At 37.2% G+C, this 17,442-nt stretch overlaps 1 protein-coding gene across 1 annotated transcript in view; it reads left to right on the top strand.

Annotated features, from left to right (window-relative positions):
• The window catches only part of MAP9 (microtubule associated protein 9), a 33,676-nt gene extending 16,701 nt beyond the window's left edge, over positions 1–16,975 (top strand). Inside the window, exons 7-14 of the mRNA XM_041739139.1 lie at positions 1,576–1,817; positions 3,407–3,477; positions 4,656–4,824; positions 5,760–5,849; positions 7,201–7,362; positions 7,494–7,639; positions 7,804–7,933; positions 14,655–16,975. Of these exons, the coding sequence (XP_041595073.1) occupies positions 1,576–1,817; positions 3,407–3,477; positions 4,656–4,824; positions 5,760–5,849; positions 7,201–7,362; positions 7,494–7,639; positions 7,804–7,933; positions 14,655–14,777 (1,133 nt within the window). The 3' untranslated portion in view covers positions 14,778–16,975. The remainder of the gene's footprint in view (positions 1–1,575; positions 1,818–3,406; positions 3,478–4,655; positions 4,825–5,759; positions 5,850–7,200; positions 7,363–7,493; positions 7,640–7,803; positions 7,934–14,654) is intronic.
• The last annotated feature ends 467 nt before the right edge of the window (positions 16,976–17,442 follow it).

Below are 17,442 nucleotides of genomic sequence, written 5' to 3' on the forward strand. Positions count from 1 at the left end.
GTCCCAGCTTTGCTATTTACTAACCATGTGGTTTTTAGATGCAGAACTAGACACAGTTCTAAGAGCAAAGTAGCTAATCTCTCTGGCCCTGTATACTCTTTAAAATGGGGATCCTAAGAGCAACCTACCCCAAGCAGTGGCTGTGAGAATTAAATGAATTAATAATACATGTAAAGCACTGAGAACAGTGTCACAGTAAGCATGGTATAAGTGTGAGGTGTGAGTTGTCAACTTCTTTCTTTCCTTAGCCCTGTGACTTATAGCTTAATGAGATCTAAAAGACATGGATGTTTTTAAGGACCAAGATATATGACATTTATTAAGTGCTTACTGTGTAGGATAATTTTTGTCATTTTACAGATGAGAAAAACTGAAGTGCAAAGATAATTGGGAAACATACCCAAGGTCAGTGACAGAGCCATAATTTGAATCTTTGGCTCCAAAGTCCTTGTTCTTTTTACTGAATACATTGATTAGCAGCTCTAAAGAATCTATCAATGATACTTGGAGTCATGAGTGCTCTCCAAATGAAGATGAAACTCTTATTACAAAATTATTTTAAATCCTGCTTACTTCAAAATGGGTTTCAAAAATGGCTGTAATGAAATGAGCAGAATTAAAATCTTTGACAGTAAAGATACAAGATTAGCCAGTAGGTGGCTCCCAATGGAACTGAAGTTGGTGATCATTGATTTCTTTCTGCTGAAAATTCCAAAGTGGGGTAGACAGAATAATGGAAATAGTTCTGTAATAGCAAAACTAAATCGTCTCGTGCCAGAGCTTGAGACTGTCCCTTGGAGCACAGAAAGGATGAGTAACAGGCCTGCCTTTAGTGCGCCTATGGTATATCAGAGGCAACACTGCATCTTAGCAGGAATAGAACGGTCTATAGGATGGCTTTATTCTGTGTGATGAGTCTTCTGAAATTACATGAATTCTTGGTTCTCCTGCATCTATACAATTTTACAACTGTACCACTTGTACCTATAGTAACAGAGATGTATGACTCCTGCTTACACAGCCTCTTGTTTCAGCTAAGAAATACTGGCTTTGAATAGAATAGATATTGCTATCCTACTTACTTGGAGCTTCTGGTGTGTCTTTGGTTTAGGGTAGTTATTCCATTGCATTTACAATATGATGTTTTTTCCCCAAGTATTAGGTATGTCAAATGTTTTAGTAGATTGAGTAGCCATTTTCTCTTTCATAGATCACTTTGGAGAAAAGTTTATTCAAGATGAATATAATTGCTCTCCTTGTATGTTATTCTGCAAGACAAAGAGATTATAAACAATCCTCATTCAGTAGAAAGCAAATGAATCTGTTATCCACCTTACTAGTTCAGAAGGGAGTTTTAGGGTACCTAGGTGGCTCAGTGTTTGAGCGTCTGCCTTTGGCTCAGGTCATGATCCCGAGGTCCGGGGAACGAGTCCTGCATCAGGCTCCCTGCATGGAGTCTGCTTCTCCCTCTGCCTATGTCTCTGCCTCTCTTTCTGTGTCTTTCGTGAATAAATAAATAAAATTAAAAAAAAAAAAAGAAGGGAGTTTTAGTTTTGTGATTCTGTCTCAAAATAGATCAGAATGAAGAATTCACTGAAAACCACAATTCCTTCAAATCAAATGAAAATGAAGAGAATTCATTTTTGATAGACTTTGTTACTACGCCAGTCGAGAAATCCCAGGAAAGTCAAGTGATTACTGATGACCTTGAAGAAGAAAAGGAGAAAGCTGAACTGATTATGAATGACTTAACAGTTGACCCACTATTTAAATCTCAGAGTATCTTAATATCTACTGACACAACGGAGTCCTCAAAGGTATTTTAAATTATACATTTTGTACTACAGCCTAAAACTCAAAGTAGACCTTTTAAGTATTTGATCTGCCACATTATGTACTTCTGAACTGTCTGTGGAAAACTCCTCTTTTGGTAATGGTATATTGTCAGGTAGACATCGAATCAGTAGAATTTTACTTTGGCAAAGGTTTGCAGTGAATATAATAAAAGTCAGTATTTCATTAAAATTTATCAAAGGTATATGATCATAATATACTCTTAAACATCTCAGAAATTAAAACGTATAAGTAGGTAGGTTTCTATAGGTCTTCATATTATAAAAATGCAGCTATCTGGAACAATTTCTGAGGTTTTGAATTAGTGAAAATTACTCCTTTAGATATCATTTTTAAACAGTTTACAAATTTTAAGGAGGAGCTTTAAGCAATGTTTATCAACATCTTGCTTGTTTAAATGGATGGACAAGATCATTTTCAGAAACATCATCATTATTACCTTGAGAACCAGATTTATGATGTATAGGATTCCTTGTCACTATGCTCTGTTGTACCAGAATACTATATTTTTTAAATGTATGCTATAGCATTTTTAGTCTTTATGTCTCCTGAATGTAGTTTTTATTCCTAATAGCTGTAGTTAGCTGATGGCCATGTATACTTACTGTCAGGGAAGATAACAGTGCTGCTTGAAAACTTGTGGTTGAATAGGACATTTATAATACAGAGTATTTGCACTTGGTATTACAATTTATGGAGAAGGTTCATGAAAACACGTTCCAGGTATATATTGTTCGTAACCACTTTCCTTAGGAAAAGTCACTCATGATAAGTTAGCAAAGTGCTTACATCTGTGCTGTCACTTCAACACAAACTAACACCTGTCTTTGTAAAATAGAGAAGTTACTCCTTAAAAAGAAGGGTATTCTGGAATGTATAGACAGGATCCTAGAAATGTCTGACAGAGTCTAATAGATGCAGTTCTAACAACAACAGGCAATCTCTATATAGCAGGTGAGATCATAACATCTGTTTTGAGTCCTTGGCTTTGTCTTTATTCCCTCCGGAGGGATCTTCTTCAAGTCGGAATTACATCATTCCCCTGCTAAGGTCTCTTGGTTGGATTGTCATCAGAAGAATAAAATGCAGACTCCACCCCAGTTCCTCATGACCTCACATGATTGCTTCTCTGACCATTTATTTGTCCATTCTCACTGCTATTCACTGTGCTTCAGCATCGTTCACCTTTTTCTGTTTCTCAAAACTATCAGGCTCTTAGCATTCGCTGCTTCTTTCTTTCCATAGACCTTCCTTCCCGGGGCTCCTTTCTTCCCATCATTTGTCTTAGCGCCGCTGGCAAGACCTCAGGGAAGCCTTCCCTGATCACTGTCATTATCGTAACCCCTCACCCTAGTTTATCTCCTTCATGACTCACATCTGTTGGGTGTTTCATGTCCCTCAACCCTCGAAAATGTAGTTTCCTTATTTGCTTTCAGCGACCACTGTACTCGATGCACAGTAGATGCTTTAGAAACATTGATTTCCTGGCAGTTTGGCCCTAAACCTAACTGTTATGGTGAATAATCCATCTATGATATATTCTATTTTACAGAAAACAATTGAAGATAGAAATATGAAGAATAAAAAGTCAACAAATAATAGAGCGTCCAGTGCCTCTGGCAGGTAATAAACTTTCGGTATCCCTCATTTATGAGTTTATGTTCAACAAAGCTAGTTTTAACTTCTGTAAAGTGAACTTCATTTGTATTATTTGATTTTCATTAAACTCCCATCTCATGAAATGAGTGAAGTAGTCACTTCATGATAAAACGCCTCAGCTGATCATATGCTTTTATGTAAAGGAGTTGATTAGGGGTTCCCCGTACTGTACATTCCTAATGGGATAGTGTTTCTTTGCTGTTTTTCTGAAGATGATATATAGTAATGAGCCAATGTCCAGCATTATTACACTTCTCTATTAGGTATCTTTGTCTAACACATGAAAATTGTACTTAAAACCTTGAGATTATATGGACTAAGTTGATTTATTAAAATGATAAGACACGGGACGCCTGGTGGCTCAATGGTTGGGCATCTGCCTTGGGCTCAGGGCATGATCTTGGGATCCTGGGATCAAGTCCTTCATTGGGCTCCCTGCATGGAGCCTGCTTCTCTCTCTGCCTGTGTCTCTGCACCTCTCTCTCTCTGAATAAATAAATAAAATCTTAAAAAAAAGATCGGACTCTAAATTGCTTCATTCACACTGATGATAATGTCTCCCTCATAAATGCTAATCAAACCTTCTCTTTCAAATTATCATTAATCAAATAAAACAAGAGCCAGCAAACTTTAACTGTAAATTGCCAGTTAGTACATGTGTTAGACTTTGTAGGCCAGACAGTCCCTGTTGTAACTACTCAGTTCTGCTGTTGTGGCAGGGAAATCTCTGTGGTGCAATAAACTCACGAAATAATCAAACTGCACAAAACTGAACCATGGGCAATATTTTCCTGCCAACTCCTGAAACTTTATAGTTAGAGTAATTTTTCTAATAAGATGATACAAGAGAATTAAAATCTACTTTATTAATATTTTTTGCCATATAACTTTTAGATATAGTCCATTTTTCTTAAAAATGTTCTAATTACAACTATCTAGAAATAGCAGTTTGAAACTCTAGTAGACTAAGAAGAGACTATCATCATTTTCCTTTTTTATCATCCCTTTCAAAGTACTTATTTATTAATTTACAATGTAATTTCAGATATAGCAGTTGTATATTCTAATGAATTTTCTGATGAATTTTTCTTCTACCAAGTGCAACTGTAATATTTTATTTTCATTTATTTGGATCTTTTCAGATTAATGACCTCTGAGGTTTTAAAGAAATCTAGTTCTATACGGAGACCTCCATCGACAACTACCTCTTCTCACTACTTAGGGACTTTGAAAGTCCTGGACCAAAAGCCCTCACAGAAACAGAACATAGAACCTGAAAGAGCAGATAGCATAAGGGCGGCTGTTTATCAGGTAAAAGGAAAACATGTAACAAAAAATGAACTGATTGCGTAACAAGGTTACCCCCGTTCACCAAGGAATAAATGACCCTATCAGACATCGTGGTTTAATATTTCCCCTCTTGGAAAAGATTTTCCTTTATAGGGATGCCTGGGTGGTTCAGCAGGTTGAGCATCTGCCTTTGGCTCAGGTCATGATCACGGGGTCCTGGGATCGAGTCCCACATCAGGCTCCCCAGAGGGAGCCCTGATTCTCCCTCTGCCTGTGTCTGTGCCTCTCTGTGTGTCTCTCATGAATAAATAAATAAAATCTTAAAAAAAAAAGAAAAGATTTTCCTTTATAATATCTGAGCAACCCAGAGTTATTTTTACTAAATTATTTCCTTCCAAGCTTTGCTTAACTGATCATAGTTGTTTAAGAGAATATGCCACAGCACTTTATAAAAATACAGTAGACACAAAAATGTGGTTAATGTCTATATATGTTTTTATACTTTTTCTTCTTAAAGTGTATATTGTTAAGACAAAAAGAGTTTGACTTTTGTCCTGGGCCTTGTAATTTCCTTAAGCTTACAGAAGAAAAGACTTTCTTGATTTGTCTTCACAATTCCAAAAGAGGTTCTTTTTTTGGTCTTGTTTGTTATACAAAACATTACACTTTAAAAAATTGTACTTACAAATTTTGGAGAAAAAAACGTTAACTTATGTAACCATTATATTCAATCTTTGAAGTCTGTTGTTAAAACTAAGAAAGATAACATATTTTTCTTAACTTATGCTCATCTTTACGTATTAGAATATTATCACAAAAAGGAAGCATGATACTGGCTTATATGGAATTTCTAAATTTTGTTTCCCTTTTAAAAATTTATAGTATTTCAGAAAGAATGGATAAGAATAATTCACTTGGGAAACTGATCATTATATACTTTTTTATTATTTTATCAGGAGTGGTTAGAAAAGAAAAATGTGTATTTATATGAAATGCACAGAAATAAAACAATTGAAAGTGAGAACTTAAGGATCCAAATTGAACAGGTAATCTGACATATAGAAGTGGAAGTTTTTCTGGATTTTTAAGTCAGTAAAATATCTCTCAGTAACATTTCTAAAGCCGATGGTTTTTAAATGGCAAAATAACATGTATATAAAAGAATGGATTTCTGATTTCCTTTCTCTGGTACTCCATACATTTCAGTTTGACATAAATATAATCATCTCGCAAGGAAACAGATACACAGAGATTTCTATTTTGTGTGTGTGGAATAGATCTGACACTACTGATTAGGAACATGTGACTGCCTCTGACCACCTAGTAACTCTTACTTCACTTTTCACTATTAAAAACTGACTTCAGTCTTATGACTTAGCCAAGAATGGGAAGGGTCATCAAACATCCACTTCCAGTTTTCCTCTTTTCCGTCTTGAATTTTATATGTGTCTTTAAGACCAGCTCTTGTGTGAGCTCTTGACCTGACTTCAGTCTCCATGTAGGCCTGGTGGCCTACACCCTGCTTAGTTCCCTCCCATCTTCTAACTAAAGTGCCTTTCCTGTGCTGTCCGACACTACAATGGACTTAGAAAGAAGCCTACTTCCCACATGCATGGTGCTCCGTGGAGCAGCCCTCCAGGAGGTTCTCCCCGTCAACACGTTGGCATTGTTAGGGGGCTGTGCTCAGTGCCACACACCTTCCCGTGTGATCTTCACACCACGTGGAGGTAGCTTGTACCTTTACTCCTAAATCGTGTCTTCTCTTTGTAAGGCTTTATGTCATGTAACATTACACAGTATTATTAGGCAAAGGATAGTATGGGATTGGATGGAGGTAAGTCAAGGAATAACATACCTACCGTATGCTCACCAACATACAGGTTCAGTATCTGGGCTCTGCTTATGTTGTAGCAATCTTATGATTTGATGTCCACCAAAACTCGGGTTCAAAGCAAAGATCTATTTTCGCTTCCTACAGTGCCTTGGCCGGGTTACCTCACTCTGACTTACTTTATAAACCTGTAACTTTCCTGATACTTTTCTTGTGATGGAATGTTTCCTTATGAGCATTTTGCAGGAGCACTCAGCCTTTATAGTTTATTTAGATAACATTTTAGTACGCTTCCAAAAAAGAGGTCTTTCTCATAGCAGATGAATATCTGATAAATGGTTTTAGAAAAGGGTATTTTAAAATGCAATGAATAGTTCTGGTAACATTTTTTTTTCCAAATCAGCTTGTCTAAACTATTCTAAATGAGTCACCTGCTCTGCGAAAACAATGTCTCGAAATGATGACTATGAAGGGAATTCAGCACAATCCATACGTGTGTGTCGTATCTACCTGTCTCCGTCTGTTTATACACACACGTCTCACTGTCTCTTATTTTCTTGAAACAGAAAAGAGCTGCTAAGAGAGAAGAAGCATTAGCATCCTTTGAGGCCTGGAAGGCTATGAAAGAAAAGGAAGCAAAGAAAATAGCTGCCCAAAAAAGGCTCGAGGAAAAAAACAAGAAGAAAACAGAGGAAGAAAATGCTGCCAGAAAGGGGGAGGCGCTGCAGGTACTCAGTGGCTTGGAGTCCCCGCAGTCATCATTTCACCATATCAGACACCTGCATTTGTGTCTAGCTGTTTCTCTCTTTACTTGATCCTTTTTCACAGTAAATAAGAGAATCGTTATGAACTTTTTCAGGCCTTTGAACGATGGAAAGAGAAAAAGATGGAATATCTTAGAGAGAAAAATAAAAAGGAGAGAGAATATGAAAGAGCAAAGAAGCAGAAAGAGGAGGAAACAATTGCTGAGAAAAGGAAAGATAACCTAACAGCCGTTGAGAAATGGTAAGAGGTCAAGTGAGAGCTATTTTGATAGCTTTCAAGTGAATAACACTGGAGGCTCCTAAAAAGATTATATGCTTCACACTTACCAATGCATTGCCATCTCATTACTGCAGAAAGTTCATTCTCCCCTTTAACTGTCCAGTGTTTTATATTATCCTACGCAGGAATGAAAGGAAGGATGCTTTTTTCAAAGAAAAGGAGAAAGAGAAAATAAATGAGAAGAGAAGAGAACTGAAAAGAGCAGAGAAAAAGGATAAAGATAAACAAGCTATTGATGAATATGAAAAATGGCTGGTAGGTGTTGTCTGGGAATGCACTTGTGCCTTGTGAATGCACTTTTTTCGTGACTTTTCTGTCCCTAATTCCGGTTCTCTGTGCCTCTTGCCTACTGGCCATTCCTACCTGAAGCTTCCTTGTGGAATCTGTTCTCTCCCCAAGTCTGTCATATTGTCTTTGATTTCCTCTTTTCTGTTGACGCCTCTACTCTACCCTCAAGCCCTCAGACTTAAAAATTCAGGCATCATACTCTTCCTTAACCGCATCCCCACATGCAGTCACTTACCAAACACTGACTCTTGCAATGACCGCAATGACTGTCATGTCAGAAATCATGGGACGCTGCCAAGTGACGCTGCCTGCCTGCCAGACTGTTTTAGGTGGGACTGGTCACGACACACAGTAATGCTGAATTGAATGGTGAGGAGGTTGTTCCATCCTTTAAGGTGTCTTTTGATCTTTCTGATGACCTCAAGGATAAGGTCTCATTTTGGTGTTTTTAAGTGAAAAAAAGTCAGTAGGAAGTTTGGGAGGATAATGAATAAGTATTTTACTGGAGTAGGTGGCGCATTCCTATGAGTGGTTAGCACATCACGTTCCACGGGAATCAAAACTTGTACAATTGCTCCATTGGGTTTAGAATCCAGTAGGATTTCTTTCCAGTAGGATTTCCTGTCAAATTGTTTTTGAATTCACATCAATCTGCTAGTTAAAAATACTGTCCAGCGTATTTTGTGGTTGTTTTTCTCTGGTGGGGACTGAGCTTGAGCAGCTTTTCATTTGTGTAAAGGTCGTTTGGAATTTTCTTTGTAAACTGTTAATCTTAGACTTTGCACATTTTTCTGTTGGTCCTTTTCTTCTTGATTTTTTGAAGCTTATTTATAAACTAGGGAAATTAGCCTACTGTTACTCGTACAAGTTACAAGGGTTTTCTCACGTTGCTTGTTGTCTCTCAACTTTGCACATATAGTATGTTAAGGCATGAAAAATTGTATTTATTTACTGGTGTCAAATCTTTCAGTCTTTTGGGTTCTGATTTTTAAGTGTAGTTGAAAAGAGTTTCTTTGTAACTTGAGGTTAAATGAAGCGCTCCCATTTTTCTTCTAATAACTTTATGACAATATCTTTTTTTTTAGATTTTTTATTTATTTATTATTCATCAGAGATACACAGAGAGAGAGAGAGGCAGAGAGACACAGGTAGAGGGAGAAGCAGGCTCCATGCACCAGGAGCCCGATGTGGGATTCGATCCCGGGTCTCCAGGATCGTGCCCTGGACCAAAGGCAGGCACCAAACCGCTGCGCCACCCAGGGATCCCTATGACAATATCTGGAACATTAACATTTGATCAGCTTGTAATTTACCTTGATAATGGTGGGATATATGATTCTGACTTTATTTTTTCCAAATGCATTTCCAAATAACCTTTCTTTTACTCGCTGGTTTGAGGTACTGCCTTTGTTATATGGTCCACTTCCAGATTTTAGGGTCAGTTTCTTGACGTTTCTCTTCCATTGGTCAATCTCAAATCTCATGGTACATATTCCGGTATCATACTATTTCATTATCAGGGCTTTATATGTTTTCATATCCGTTTTAAATAATCTTCCCTCACAGTACTTTTTTCAAAGTATTTCTGTTATTGTTTACTTTTTCACATAAACTTTAGAACCCAACAGTAGCTAGATAGGCATGCAGGATACAAAGCAGGCTATTTGAAGATAGGATAAAAAGATGAAGCACTTAGGAATAAACTTAAGAAATGTGCAAGACCACCATGAAGAAAATTTTAGAACACTCCTGCTGGACACAAATGAAGACTTGAGAACATGGATTAAAATTGCTCTTGGATAGGAACACTCAATCTTATAATGATGTTATAGACGTCAGTGCTCTCTGAAGTAATTTACAGATTTAATGCAATCATAATAAAAATACCAACAGAATTTCTTCTTGTTTACGTGTTGATTGTAGGCTGGCTTTATGCAAATTCCATGCAGAAAAACAGTAAGAAAATAAGTGATCGAAATCAGTTGGATGATTTGAATGAGGAAGGTAGTGTTTCATGATGCCTTCATTAAACTCTCAAATAGTGTTTGCTTCTAAGAAAAATTAAAACTCTTCTATCAAGGAGACACATACCAACTGTGCTAGATCACTTAGGGCAACTAAATGTACGTGTCTTTCAGTTTTATTTTCACATACTCTTTGAAATGGAATAGAATTTTCTAAATGACTAAGTCACTAAGTACATTATGTTTTTTTTTTTACAGTATTTAGTCACTTTCTCATTCTAATCAGTCCTTTGGAGAGCAAAAACTCATCAGTCAAAGGCTTAAGATGAAAATAACTTGTTTTGATATGTAGTAGAACTTTGACAAATATAATGCTACTTATAAAAAATCCATACACAATATGTGACAGATCTAGTCCTCCAACTTACCAATTTCTTATCGCAACTTGTTTGCAGAAAGAATGGAAAAATACCCCTAAAAATAAAAGAAAAAAAGAGAAATCCCCCTATATGGCAGTTTAAGAACTTCAATTTTAATGCACAGTTACATCTCAAAATTTCTTTATAAAATCCGGCTTGAGTTATTCTTTCAGGGAAAAGCTACAGCCAAAGATCAGTAAGACTCTCTTTATCATGCTGGTTCCCAGATTAATTAATAGTTACAGTCAATAAGAAAATGAATAAAAAATTCACTCCCCAACAGACAACAGTCAGAAGGACCATTTACCAAGATTATTTTTTTTTAATTTTTTTTTTATTTATTTATGATAGTCACACAGAGAGAGAGAGAGAGGCAGAGACACAGGCAGAGGGAGAAGCAGGCTCCATGCACCGGGAGCCTGACGTGGGATTCGATCCCGGGTCTCCAGGACCGCGCCCTGGGCCAAAGGCAGGCACCAAACCGCTGCGCCACCCAGGGATCCCCCAAGATTATTTTAATTATTATTTGAGATAACCTTATTGATCATCTTAATTAATGTTGATAATTACTTAGAACCTTCTAGTAAAAGCAGACTTGTTTCATGTTTTCCCTCTCTCTGAATGGAATGGACAAAAAGAGGCTTGTTCAGTCAGTTTCTGGGACACAGCCTAGTTGCTACTTTTCTGCTCCCTCCCTGGAGGGTCTGCCACTAAGATACTAAAATGAATGACAGTGGCCCAATTACAGTTTTGAGGGTTTGTTTCTCAGGATTCTAAAAGGAGATTCTGTCCTTGCTTTAGTAGGAGTAGCAAGTATGAAACAAAATGTTAAGACAGAAAAAATGAATTTCATACCTCTTTTCATTCCTTTTGTTCTATGTGAAAACTGTATGCTAATGGAAACATTGCATTATCGTATTCTGTTTGTGACACTGATTAATTCATACACGTGCTGGTAAAACAATCATAGACCCCTCACAATTTACCAAAATGCTGCCCCTCCCAAGTCATCCAGCCCCCACAGGTAACATTGTCTAAGGGTTTCTAGATCCTGCTGCTCTTTGAGAAAAATCACCAATATGAGGAAACCACCAAACTTTAGAGTGTTAGCAGAGACTTGGAGAAATGAAGAGACCATCTGAGCTGCAGGATGAGATGAGCAAGTGTTACTAACATCTCAAGCATTCCTAGATTAGTGTTTAAGTCTCTTAGTAATCTCACATAGTCATTTCTTGGAAGGGAGTGTGGGCAGGGAAGCACAATGGTTCCAAAATTTATCTGGTATAAAAATGTGAGAATATGGTAGATAATATTTTCAAAATGAGATAAAGTGTAGGACTGTTCCCATCAAGCAGTAAAATATCAGTTTACCATTCCACTGTCCCGGAAGCAGCATTTTTCTCTCTCGGATTATTCCCATCACTTTCCAGGAGGTATAATTCGTAATTCATTTGCCTCCAGGGATGGTTCCACATTTCATTGCTCTTTTTTTTTAAATAGCTGAACTTCTGAAAAAAGTTTTATTTATACTTCTTGGTTCTCCTTACCCTTTACACCCTCACACACTGTGGCCTAGTCTTTGAAAGTTAGTTTTGCCAAACCATCCAGCCATCCCGTGTGTTGCTTTGGGCTGCACCCCCAGACCTCTCAGCCATTCAGTCACTTTCACCCTCTGGCACTGTCCTCTCCCCTGGGGACCCCATGGCCCTGGTTTCTCTCACTTCTCAGCCTGCCTTCTCGGCGTCACTTGTTGACTTCTCTTCTCTTACCTGTGTTCCAGGTGTGGCCGAGGCCTGCAGCGCCCACAGCACCTCTCTCACCGCCTCTTTATTCTCCTCTGGTCCCCCCTCTTGTCTTCTGCCCACTTGGAGTCTCGGTGGCTCACGATGGCTCTGTCGTGGCCTCTCACACCCCACGTCTCTCCCACTTGTCCGAGTCCTCACACATGCTGTTTGCTTGACTGAACCATTCTCTCCTCGATGCCTACCACAAGGGGCTTGTCTTATCCATCTTTTCTCACTTTAAAGTGACTTTATCTGAATCCACTTCTTTTTTAGATTTTTTTTATTTATTCATGAGAGAGAGAGAGAGAGAGACAGAGAGGCAGAGACATAGGCAGAGGGAGAAGCAGGCTCCAAGCAGGGAGCCCGACGTGGGACTCGATCCCGGGACCCCAGGACTGCACCCCAGGCCAAAGGCAGGCGCCAAACCTTAAGCCACCCAGGGATTCCCCCCTGAATCCTCTCTTCTTTGAAAGTTTTTTTGTTCCTTAACAATCACAACAATTTTGTTATATGTTCCATAGAAATTCTCACAATTTGAAATGATCTGTTGTTTATTTCTTAACTGCCCATTTTGAAAATAACCTGAAGGACAAGGACCGAATCTATGTGTTTGCATTTTAGAATCACTATATGCGTGGCCCCCAGTATACTGCTTGACCCAGAGTAGGATCTCAGGGCTTAACAGTTGAGTGAATGAACACAAATCAAAGCAGTATAATACCCATAAAATAATAGGGCCCCCCCCCAGGACTTTTCAGAACCAGTTACAAGTAAGGATGAGCTATGTAATAAAGTAACACAAATTAATAGATGCAGGAAATTATAACTTGGGTTATCTGAGTGACATTTGGACATGAAATCACTTCAAAGAATTACCCTACAGCAATAGAAATGCCGAAAGCCCTAAAGCATTAAATAGAAAATGCCAAACAATAGAAGAACTGAAAGAAAATAAAACCCTATCAGGATGCCTGGCTGGCTCAGCAGTTGAGCGTCTGCCCTCAGCTCATGGCGTGATCCAGGGGTCCCAGGAACGACTCCCACATTGGGCTTCTTGCGAGGAGCTGCTGCTTCCTCTGCCTGTGTCTCTGCCTCTCTTTGTGTGGGTCTCGTGAATAAATAAATAAAATCTTAAAAAAGAATAAAACACTATCAAGTCTCATGGAGATAAGACACTACTTTTGTAACCTGGAAAGTGCTGTAGAAATAATAAAGGAAAACAGGAATAGAAACGGAATTTAAAATCATTAATGCATTAACATAAAAGTCAGTGCAGGGCTGCTTGGAGGGTGGATTCCTATAGCTGCTTTGAAAAATCAGTCATTTCCCAGGAAAGTTGAACATATTCATATATGCAGACCAGCAGTTTCACTCCTAGGCATATACATGGAGAGAAAATCTTGACTTGTAAGTACAAGGAATCAAACAGGAGTGTTTATAGTATTGTCTTTGTGTGAGGAAAAAACCCCATCATGTTTTCGACAGCAACAAAAATAGGTTAACAAATGGTGGTAAGTTGATCTGCTGGAATTCTATAACTATTCTATGGGATAGAACTGAATTCGAGCTATAATTCGCATAGGTGGATCTTAGAAATATTGAGATGAATAAAAAAGGAAGTTGAAAAAAATATGTAGCCTGTTACCTTTTACTCTTGTAAAAACATGCAAAGAAAAATGGTTTGTTTGGGGATTAATACATTTATAACACAAGTATTAAGAGATGCACTGGACTAATTAGCATCAAATTGAGAGTAATGGCTACCACAGTGGGGTGGAGAGGAAGGAGTGTGATGAAGGAATGAACACAGAGATCTTTGAAAGTATTGGTTGTGGTATTTTTTTTTTCATAAGGCAGATGGTGGGCACACAGGTTTTGACAAACAATTGGCTGAAATATTTCTTAATTTTTTTTTTCTAAAAAGGACTATAAGGAATGTAGATAAAATGTTTGCTGCAAGGATAATATTTATCACATGAAAATATACAAATTGCTGAACATTAACAGCATTGATACCCGTAGAGTTGGATGAGCCAGATAATTGAGCAAAAAAATCCACAAAAGAGCTAAAGAAGTAAAAATGTGCTCAAGCTTAATAATAAGAAACATGAGATTTAATTTTCGACTATTTGTAAAAATTTTGACGTATCCCTGTTATCATGACATAGACAACCTTTGCAGTAAATTGAGCTCTAAGAATCTGTTCTCAGAAAGTCATCAGTAACTTCTCATAATTATTCTCTTTGGGTTATGCAGTTATAGGTCTTTTTTCATTTTTTTATAATTTTGTTTAAATATCAATTTTAATATTAAAAAATAAGTGATTACGTGGTGCATTAATACCTGTTGGTGGTATACTTATAAGTGAGCAATGTTCTCTAGCCATTATTTCTTTCAATTAAATAGGAAATGACATTTAAATGTCTTATAATAGATTTCCTTGTTCTTCAGCAAGCAACCTGATTTGAGAATAATGTTCACATGTGTATATAAATTTTCAGTTTTCTATTTTTCTCTTTAGGAAAAGAAAGAAAGGCAGGAAAGAATTGAACGAAAACAAAAGAAGCCTCAATCCTTTCTTGAAAATGAGGCACTTCCTCCCTGGAGCCCTCCAAGCAGAACTGTGTTCTCAAGAGTGTTTTGATAATTCTCATTTTTACACTATTTAGTTATTTATCAATTCACCATTTTAGTCACTATTTATTCAATTAGTTATAGTTAAAAGAGTCTATTTTAATTAAATGCTGGCTGTTTCCACTGACAATGGAGAAGATGATTTGGGGTTTAATCGGTGAAATAATTGCAAGCATTTTTTGAACTGAAGGTAAAAACTGCCTCAAATGAGAAGCTAATAACCTGATTGCTCTTACCATTCAAATGACCCTTCATCATGTCCTCAGAGTCCTTACAATCAGATGATCCATGATCACTTTCACTAAGCTTTGCATGGTATTTAAGTGTATTTATTCCCCAGAATAAAAAGGAAGCCATCTGGGTACTACAGCCATAGAAAAAATTGAATATGTGAATGATTGTGCACCTAGATTCAAGTTTTAAAGGGAATCCTCACTGGGGGTATGCATATAAATATATAAATATATATATAGTCACACATATATTTTTTATTTCTAAAACTGATTTTTAGCTTTGCCTTGAGCAGTTGCACTTGCACTGTGCAAGTTAAGAGTTTTGGTCAGTTGAGGCAGTAGTTCAGTAGAACTCAAATCAAGGCATTTTATTTAAGAAGTTTGCCTTCTATTTTAAGATGAGTTTTATCTGTCCCAGACTTAACGTGACAATCACAGGCACTTTATAGTGAGTAGACCTCTGAAATTTGTCTTCTAAATTCTAGCTCACTTTATTATTTCAGTGGTACCAAAAATATCCATTTCTTGGTAGTGATAGACTTCCAGGAAAGTTATGCCAATTCCATAAGAGTTCAAAGTCATTATCACTGTTAATAATTTTCTCCAGACTAAAGCCATAAAGGTGATAAAGGCAATTTTTGATCTCTTAGCTTATTCCAGAGTCTTCTAGCTTATATTTAGAAGATAGCTGTATAGGAAGGCAATTTGTAGAAAATTCCCAAAGAATCTTTATTTATTTGATCACTGCTTAATTGGACTCCTACTTGAACTGGTCAGCTACTTTATCACAGGCCAAATGTATGCGCTCAGAGCTGAAAGACTACTTTAGCCAATGATGCGATGCAACGATGGATGAGAATAACTCTTATTATTAAGCACCTAATGTATGCTCTCTGCTGGATCTTTACAAATGTGAATTCTTATCATTCTAATACTTATTCACTGTCGTGTTATTTTGCAGATAAAAAATACTGAGACTCGGACAAATAACGTGCCATATATTTAGCATGTGACTGAGTTGGGATTAGAATTAAGTCTTTCTCCCTCCCAGAATCCATATGCTCATTTTTATGCTCTGTATTTCCAAACACATTTTACCTCTCAGATCTTGAAGTCATGTATTGTTATCTGGAGATCATCTTTCCTTTACCAAGTATTTGTTTATTATTAGAGATGGTCAAGTTTATTGGATCTGTAAAATGAAAGAAGAGTCCATAATATTTAAAGAATTCATCAAATGCCTTGTATCTAGTATTAGAATATCAGGAAAGCCAGCAGGTTGTAAAACGAAGGCTTTGAGATAGTCATTCAGGAGGTTCCACTGTGAGGATTAACTTCCTTGTGCTTTGTGTGCAGGATAAAGGTGTGGTGGGTGACTTTCTAAGATCACATCACTGCTACAGATAAGTTTGTTTTAGACTTATGAACAAAACTAAAAGCTGCTTTATACCTCCAGGAACCAGGAGAATACTTCATGAAATTGAAATTCTTAATACTCAGTGTGTATTATCACATGGGATTTAGCTCCTCTTTTTTTTCACCAAATATGTATATAGTGCCCACCCAAATGAATCGTTGTTTATGGTATCGAATTAGCTATTCACAGCTAAAAAGGTATTTGCAGATTCCAGGGAAGTAAGAGGAAAAAAGATTATGAGATCATAAATGTATGTGTCATAAATTTCACGTTAAATATTTACTTAAACTTCCCAATTATTTTCTGCTCTATTATCCTGTTTAGTGGCTTGCTGTTACCACTTCTCAATTCTTGTGAGCACTGGGTGAAATTACTAATTAATGTAAGCACATGGCATTGTTTTCATTTCCTTACTGTCAAGAGCCCTGCATTTCCCCACTTCACGATGTGAATAGGTTAACATGGGTGGGTTTTTGGACGTATATTTTTAGCATACAAGAAGAAATCTGTGATTTCCTGGCCAGCCCAGGACTCAAAAGAGAATGTGGAGATGACCGTATTAGGCAGTTCCTAAAAGGATATCTAAATTCTAATTTCTTAGCACTGCTTGTAGAGTAGGATGAAAAGGGAAACTGAGGTGTTTGCAAAGACCCGGCAAGTCATTTCCCTCAAATGGCGAACTTTGTCTCACTATGATAATCTTATTATTTCCTGTTTTCAGCAACCATGCTGGTCAGTTGTCTAGTTGAATGAAATCCTCTTTTCTGCCGCAGAAATAAAACTGGGCTTTGGGACCTGGGTGAAAGTAAAGTACTACTTACTTTCTGAGATCTAAAGGGACAAATCCAGCCTGGTAATATTCTCTCGATGTGCTTATCTGTTTAAGGGTTTATCTGTTAAGGGGTATCTGTTAAGGGGTCCCCATATATCCTTAAAAGTATCAAATATCTATATATATATATTTGCTCATCAAGTTCTCATTAATTCATAATATGGAGGAATTAAAATTCAAATTAAGGATATTA

The sequence above is a fragment of the Vulpes lagopus genome, chromosome 23 (genome assembly GCF_018345385.1).
Source record: "Vulpes lagopus strain Blue_001 chromosome 23, ASM1834538v1, whole genome shotgun sequence".
Classification (NCBI taxonomy): Eukaryota; Metazoa; Chordata; class Mammalia; order Carnivora; family Canidae; genus Vulpes; species Vulpes lagopus.